The sequence below is a fragment of the Anthonomus grandis genome, chromosome 2, assembly GCF_022605725.1.
Source record: "Anthonomus grandis grandis chromosome 2, icAntGran1.3, whole genome shotgun sequence".
NCBI lineage: Eukaryota > Metazoa > Arthropoda > Insecta > Coleoptera > Curculionidae > Anthonomus > Anthonomus grandis.
The window spans coordinates 28,127,515-28,136,040 of NC_065547.1; the positions used below are offsets into that span (position 1 = coordinate 28,127,515).

General features: G+C 40.1%; 1 protein-coding gene across 1 annotated transcript; it reads left to right on the forward strand.

Moving 5' to 3' along the window:
- The first annotated feature begins 4,121 nt into the window (after positions 1-4,121).
- LOC126750140 (uncharacterized) lies at positions 4,122-8,285 on the forward strand. The gene is made up of 3 exons (XM_050459650.1): positions 4,122-4,209; positions 7,638-8,230; positions 8,277-8,285. Exons 1-3 carry the CDS (start codon positions 4,122-4,124, stop codon positions 8,283-8,285), a joined length of 690 nt encoding a protein of 229 aa, XP_050315607.1.
- Positions 8,286-8,526: the final 241 nt, after the last annotated feature.

Here is an 8,526-nt window from a genome sequence, read left to right on the forward strand (position 1 = left end):
ATCATACATTGTTTGCGAACGACTGGAAACGTTCGGCTGCCCGTGTTTCGGAGACAACGCAGGGGACGCACCGAAGACAACATAATAAATGTTTTAGCCGACGTCGAGTTTAATCCTGACTTAAGTACTAGAACAATAGCGCACGACCTGGGAGTAAATCGAACTACTGTTCAGAATATTCTTAAGGAGTACAGTGATCTTTTGGATATTAATCTTCACTATACGCGATGAGACTTAATTTTCCTAAGAAGAGTTCATTTTTTGATGATGATGCTTTAAATGTAAAATTAATTAATTTTTACACGAAAAGCACCAGATTGGTCTATTCTGTTAAATCAGCAGTCATCATCTTGTTCCAGGTTTCATCCATCCAAGTGCACAAGATTTTGACCGAAGGCTTGACCATTGTCACTGGCTTTTGGGTATGATTGCAGAGGATCCTCAGGTGCTTTCAAACATATTGTGGACAGATGAGGCTACATTTCACAGCTATGGAGGTGTGAATCTCCACAATATTCATTACTGATCACCAACGAATCCGCACTGGACGAGAGAAGTTCAGCATCAAGGCCCTTGGTCTTTAAATTGTTGGGCAGGAATATTGGGAGGTCGAATTATCGGCCCATTTTTTTTAACAACGCACTAAATGGTGCAAATTATTTGCAGTTTTTAAGGGAGGAATTGCCAATTTTATTAGAGGATGTTCCACTTGAAATTCGCCAACGAATGATGTTCCAGCACGATGGCTGTCCAGCACATTGCGCCCGAAATGTTCGGGAGTTTTTAGATGCTACCTACCCTAGTAGATGGATAGGATGGGGCGGTACCTTTCCATGGCCGGCTAGATCACCAGACCTAACGTGCCTGGATTTTTATTTATGGGGTTGAAGAAAACCACCTACTTTTAAATTATATGCGTAGTATGTTATATTCGTTTGGATTTAGGATTCAGCATGTCGCGTCGTTTCTTGTTGAAAATCTTTTTAATTTTTTTTATTGCATAACGACAGCCCTATTCTTGCGCCGAGGGTTGTTTGTGTTAGCATTTCTGGGCGTTGCCTTTCAGAGATGTTTCGGTCGCGTGGCGAGGGAACGGCAGAAGGTAAAAACCAGCCATCAAGGGTACTACTTTAAAAAAAATGATTGATTTAATTTGTGTTGAAGTGGTTTTCTGAAGATTTTCTACAGGTTAGTAAATTTAAAACTTATTAGTTTATTTTTTTATTGCCAATGTGTAAATGTATTTTTATTAAGGTTTATAAATTTAATATTTTACGTGAATAGGAGGAAATAACGTATGCATGTATTTATCTAAAATTGTTTCATGCTAAAGAGAAAATTAATATTTAAAGTGATCGACTGAGATAATTTATTTACTGAATTTTAGGTATCTTTTCGAAATTAGTTTTTTTTTTTAAATTGTTTGTGTGTTTCAAAAGTAAGCTAGAGCCTTGTTGAATCTAACTAACATTTCAACCCTGACTGGGTGAATATTCAGACGTAAATCATACCACAGATAAAAAATATATGTTTCGCGAATTTGTCCGTCTATCTGTGATAATACCTAGAATATTGACTCAACTATTCAACTCATAGCTGGGTAGCCTCCCGTATGGGACCTCAGTACCTTCTAGTGATGGCTGGATAACTAACCCAACTCTCTTCAGTTTTAAATGAATAGTATGTATGAGGAATTAGAAAGGAACAGTAAATAAATTATCTTTATTTTTTTGTAACCGAAGGAGGAACTTGTTACTCAGCATGATTCGATTTTTAGGGAATTGAGATCGAGGGTTTCTCTGCCGTGCTCTTTCCCCTCGTGAATTCCAGGCTGAATACGGCATTATTTTTTTACATAAATAAACTAAGTAGTTGTATTATCAAGACTGCATTTTCTTTAATACCATCCTAATAATTCTGAGTGATTCTGTTACAAAACACAACGTAGGGAGGGTATTGGTTTCTTATTTATTTATTTTTTTTCGTTCGATCTTTTCTTATTTATTAAAAAAAAACTTATCTCATCCATTCTTTATGAACGAACCTGGGTTTATTATACTACAGGGTCGAATTAAAGAAATTGTTTTTGCAACAAGACCTATGACGCGACAAAATATGATTGGCCGGATTGCATGCAGACTCTCTCATTTGCTGAGATAGAGACTGCAGTTTTGTCTACCGAACAAAAGATGTTTCAGTGCGTAGAAAATGATGGAATGCATTTTTAACATTTGGGGAGGCACTAAATAAATTATGTGTATAACATATTATTTATTGTACCACCTAAGATTTCTTAAAATTGTATGTAGAATTTAAATATCAAATAACATATTATAGAGTGTTCTATTTAAAAGAAGCAAGTTTTCATCTACATCCGGTATCATCAAAATTGTTACAAGTGTCAAATTATTTTATTGTTGTATTTTTAATTAACTTTTCTATGGTATAGTATGGTGCCAAATTTTCAAAACTTTCCTATAGAACAACTATAAACTGTATGCGCAGTTTTCCCAAAATAGGCCAATTTGGTCAACTTTATTTAGTTAACACCCTGTATAAATAAACGTATAACGATCAATTCTATATCTCGGATTTTCTACAACACTGCTGAGTTTGTTTCTTTTTAAAAATACTTAGTTAATACGAGTTTATTCAGCTTGTCTAAGCAAGTAGTAATTTATGGCCATTTTTATCACTTTTACTTTCGAATGGACAATATTTTGTTAATAAGTTTAGTTTAACAAGTGATATCGAAGTGCCGTTTTCACCAGTTTCTTTGGTTTTCTTCCCCGTTTTTAATAACGTAAAAAAATATATATAGTTGCATTTGAGTTTTTTGAAATAATCCGTCAGAAAGGGTTAGTCACAAGTCAACGCCCTCTAGCGGATTTTAGGAAAAGTAATTTGAAATCTTTTTTTGGTTGAAAAAATAAGGCAACAATAGTCTTAAAAAAAAATATGTTTAAAAAAAATCGGTCCAGTCATAGCTGATTTTCAGCTGTTTTCTTTATTTAAGCTAAAAACTCCCCCACCACTTTATTTGACAACTGACAAAAATTTTTGTAAACTTTTTTGTGAGGAAATCTTCCCAGAATATTAATATAATATTTTGAGGTGTACGTTATTGGAGGTTTTTTGGCAAAAATGCAATTTTAAGATTTATGTGGGGACTTGTATCGCCCTCTCACTCACTCCGAGAGTGGAGTGGAGGCTGTCAATTGTCAGGATGGATTCGATCCATTATGGCGGATTAGGTTGCACCTGAGTCGTGACAGAGACTGGTTGTAAAAGTCGTTGACTTCCACGTGTCTAAGCTATGTAGCTGTTTTCTTGTACGATTGGTACAATAAAGTATTGTTACCCGTTAACGAGTGTATTATTTTGGTGTTTAAGAGTATAGGATCTCTCGTCTGGTGACTACAAAACCTACAGTGGTGACCCCGACGTTCATATAGTAACGGTTGTGCGTGTGCTGTAATTTAGCAGTGAACTAGTACGCTATTTGGTAATTTTACCCTGGAACGGTGATGTGATCGCTCAGTTGTGTTGTTAATGAATTTTATTGAAAAATTGTGCCGTCTTCAGTATCCTTACCGCCAATTTTTCCCATCTGCCATCGTGTGTGTCTGGCTTTGTGATTGTTCGTATTGCTAGGCAGATTCTGGCACGCAGTTGCTGCCGGTTGAAATTGTGCTGTGTGCAGCCGGCTTTTTGCAGTTCGACTATTGGCCGCACTTGTTGGTAGTTTTCGTACGGGTGCTGTTTGCCGGTTGCCGGATGTTTGGCTGGTTGCTGTACTTTGGAGCGCGACGTTTCGCCACTTGACTCTTGCATCTCGCCGTCTGACAGCAAGATCAGCTGATTTCAAACTTCAAACTTGTGATTGAAGGATCAGCTGATTTGAAACTTCATGATACTTCAGTGCAGTGCGTAAAGGTACAAACGTTTAAATTTAGTTTTTTATTATGGATGTGTGATAATCATCCCTTTTGATTAATTATCGTCACTGTTTTTACTGTATTAAATATTGTGTTGGAAACTATTTTTAATTTAAAATTAGATCATACTTTTTTATTTTTTTATTCATTTATTTCACATATATTATTCATTTTGTTGCCATAATGTCGGCTGAAGAGCTACAAGTGCAATTAGATCAAACTAATGCTCAACTACGTGATGTCAGGGACGCCCTGGCTAATGTTATTGCCGGTAATGGCCGTAATGAAGGCCGCATCGACGCTGTTTCGCCTAAAATTCCCAAAATTATAATTTCTGACATTCAGTGCTGGCTTTTTCAGGTCGATGCCGCTTTCCGCCGTTCCAATATAACTGTAGATTCTACAAAATTCGATTATTTAGTTATGGCTATTGACGATGCGGAAGCCTTCAAATGTATCAGCTCAATTATTAAATCGAGCCCGCTTCCGGGTGATGCGTTTGAACAAGCAAAAGCCAAGCTTGTTTCACGTTTTTCCTTATCTAAGGAGGACAGCTTAAAAAAGTTATTAAAGGGTCGTGTCAATGTTAATTGCAAACCTTCTATAGTATTGAGTCAACTTCGTGATTTGAATGAAAGTAACCTCTCGGATCAAGTTCTTAAAACAATCTTTCTCGATTGTCTTTCGCAACAACAGCGGGACATTCTAACGATTGTATCAGACAAGGACCTTGAAACTTTAGCCACTATCGCCGACAAGATTTCGTGTCAACCTGGTTCGAACGCTGAATTTCCCCAAGCTTTCGGGGTGTTTAAAAAACCCGTGCCATCATTGCCGGTAGACCGCTCTGAATTTCAAAAGCTCGAGGCAAAATTTGACACCATGATGGAATCATTTAAGCAAATGCAAACGGAATTTAAACGCTTATGCAGTCGCGGTCGGTCACGGTCTGGGTCCAATCAGGGTCGCAGGGGTAATTCTGCGAAATCCGAGTTATGTTATGCGCATCAGAAATACCCGAATAACGCTCTTTCGTGCAAAGAGTGGTGTAAAATGTTCGCGGAATTTTCGGCTAAGCCAAAAAACTAAATTCTACACCTTCCTGTTTGGAGGCGGCAGGTAAAGGTGTGATTGGACCTTCTCGACGTCTTCATATCCGTGACAGAACCACAGGTCAAATTTATCTTGTCGATACCGGTGCGGACATTTCGCTAGTGCCAGTCGATCCTAGGTTTCGCGACAGACCGGCTCGGCTAAAACTTTATGCCGCTAATAATAGCTTCATAAATACTTATGGTGAGGCGCTTCGTACTCTGAATTTGGGGCTGCGGCGCGACATATCCTGGAACTTTTGTATCGCGGAGGTTCCATATGCCATTATTGGCGCCGATTTACTTTTTCAGTATAATTTGGCGGTTGATCTACGCAGGAAATGTTTACTGGACACTTCAACTGAGCTATGCTCTAAAGGAATTGTCAAAGAGGCTCCTGTACACTCCATACATTGTGTGCTGATAGATAGTGAGTGCAAAAAAATTCTTTCAGAATTCCCAGAAATTACAGGCAGCTCCTGCAATATTCCTCCAAAAATTCCTAGAGTTTTCCATCATATAGTTACCTCAGGACCTCCCTTGTCAGCTCGGGCTCGTCGGCTACCGCCTGATAAGCTTAAGTATGCAAAAATGGAGTTCCAGCATTGGATAAACACTGGTAGGTGTAGACCCTCTTCTAGCTCTTGGGCAAGTCCCATTCATATGGTCAAAAAGGGTGACACCGAGTGGCGGGTGTGTGGTGACTATAGACCGTTGAATGCGGTCACCAAACCGGATAAATATCCCATTCCCCATTTATATGACTGCTCCAGTGAATTACATGGTAAAAAAATCTTCAGCAAGCTTGATCTTATTCGTGCTTATCAGCAGATTCCAGTTCATCCTGAGGACATCGAAAAGACTGCTGTAATAACTCCCTTCGGTTTGTTCGAATTCATGTTCATGACTTTCGGCTTGCGTAATGCTAGCCAGACCTTTCAGAGATATCTCAACCAAGCCTTGAACAATCTTGATTTTACCTTTGATTATCAGGACGATATTTTGGTATTCTCCAAAACCATTGAAGACCATCACACTCATTTATGAGTAGTCTTCGAAAGACTTAGAGAATTTGGTCTTCGCTTAAATCCCGCCAAATGTGTTCTTGCCGTTAATGAAATTGATTTTCTGGGTTATCGCATTAACCATCGTGGTATATCTCCTATTCCTACTAAGGTTGAAGCCATTTTAAGTTTCCCCAAGCCTTCTACGGTCTCTCAGCTTCGCCGCTTCTTAGGCATGGTAAATTTTTACCATCGCAATATTCCTACCGCGGCCTCCTCTCAAGCTCCTTTAAATGCATATTTCAAGGACTCGCGTAAAAATGATCAAAGTCCTATCATCTGGACGGATCAGTCTGAACGAGCTTTTGAAAAAGTTAAACAGGAGCTAGCTAGTGCAGTCTTACTAGTCCATCCCCGCGCTGGTGCGGAACTCCGTGTGGTATCCGACGCGTCTGACATTGCGATTGGTGCTTCCCTCGAACAACTGTCTGAACCGATTGATGGAACGAAGCAGTCTTGGGAGCCTTTAGCATTCTTTTCTCAGAAATTGTCCCCTCGGCAGACTCGATACAGTCCTTACGATAGGGAATTGCTAGCCATTTACGAGGCAATTAAATACTTTGAGCATTACCTTGAAGGTCAGGAGTTCAAGGTTGTGACCGACCATAAGCCCTTGATCTACGCTTTTCTTCAGCGTCCAGACAAAGCTTCTCCCCGGCAATCTCGCCAACTTTCATACATTTCCCAATTTACTACGTGCATTGAATACATTAAAGGTTCAGATAATGTGGTGGCTGACTGTTTGTCACGTATTGAGTCTCTTTCTCTACCCATAGACATCTCTCTAAAACAAATTTCGGATTTGCAGAGCAAAGATGAAGAACTGGCAGAGCTTATTAAGACCCCCCATAAAGACTTCTGTTTTAAAACCTTCGACTTTGGTCCTGACAAGACATCTTTATATTGTGATATCTCTGGCGACTCCATTCGCCCCTTTATCCCTTTGCCATTACGGCGCGTGATCTTTGATCGTATACATAACGCTGCCCATTGTGGAACCAAATCAACTGACAGGCAAATTCGCATGAAGTACATTTGGCCCGGTCTGCACCGTGATGTTGCACTATGGTGCAAAACCTGCTTAGATTGCCAGCATGCCAAGGTTTCTAGGCATGTCAAATTTATTCCTGAACATTTTGTAACCCCTGATGGTCGTTTCGACCACGTACATATCGATCTGGTGGGCCCTCTGCCTCCAAGCAACGGCTTCCATTATATTTTGACAATGATTGATCGGTTCTCCCGTTGGGTAGAGGCCATTCCAATCCCGGATAAATCTGCCCAAACTGTTTCGCGGGCCTTCTATGATACATGGGTCTCTCGTTATGGGTCTCCCAAAGTTATTACCTCTGACCAGGGTCTTGAGTTTGAAGCCACCTTATTTAAAGCCTTACTTAGCCTTATTGGCACTCAACACATCCATACGACTGCTTACCACCCCGCGGCAAACGGAATGATCGAGCGTTGGCATCGTTGCCTTAAAGCCGCTTTGAAGTGTCACAATGACAAGAATTGGACGCGGACCTTATCCACGGTTCTTTTAGGGTTGCGCTCTCATGTTCGTGCTGACACCGAGGCATCGCCTGCCGAATTCTTGTTTGGCACAACACTTCGCATGCCTGGCGAATTCTTTCTTGAAGGGGATTTTACTCCTGATCCTCGCACATTCATTGAGGAGTTTCGTGAGTTTATGCGACTCGTCAGGCCTGTTCCAGTCACACATCACCACAAGAGGCGCGCGTTTGTTTTTAAAAATTTATACGAATGCTCCCATATTTTCTTACGTAATGTTGTTGCGAAGGCACTCGAACGAACTTATTCCGGACCTTACAAGGTTGTTAAAAGACTGTCCGATAGGGTGTTTGATATCGATATCAACGGGAAAACGAAAAGCGTCTCGGTTGAGCTACTTAAGCCGGCATATCTCATGTCTGAAGACTTGTTAGCTGATACACTTGATAGCGACCCTCCTTTAACCACCCCTTCGAGTCTAGCTGGAACCCAGGACTCGAATGGTGCTGGCAATTCGCCAGTCACCTCATCCAGTTTGGCTGGAACCCACGACTTGGACGGTCCTGGCGATTTGCCAGTACCAATGGTTGAAAAGGTTTTAAAAACTTACGCTCGTAAAAAGCAAGTGAGATTTTCAAATATATAATTTTATTAATCTTTGCATATTATAGTGTTTGTAACTTTGTGTTATTCTAATGTTGCTAATGCATAATTTTATTAATCTTTGCATATTATATAATGTTTGTGACTTTGTTGAATTGTAACGTTCACACTAGGAGGGGAGTGTGTGGGGACTTGTATCGCCCTCTCACTCACTCCGAGAGTGGAGTGGAGGCTGTCAATTGTCAGGATGGATTCGATCCATTATGGCGGATTAGGTTGCACCTGAGTCGTGACAGAGACTGGTTGTAAAAGTCGTTG

Coding starts and splice junctions, on each gene's coding strand:
- LOC126750140 (XM_050459650.1), top strand. CDS start 4,122: ATGTCGGCTGAAGAGCTACAAGTGCAATTAGATCAAACTAATGCTCAA. Junction 4,210..7,637: donor CCTGGCTAATGTTATTGCCG/GTAATGGCCGTA, acceptor CGGTTCTTTTAG/GGTTGCGCTCTCATGTTCGT.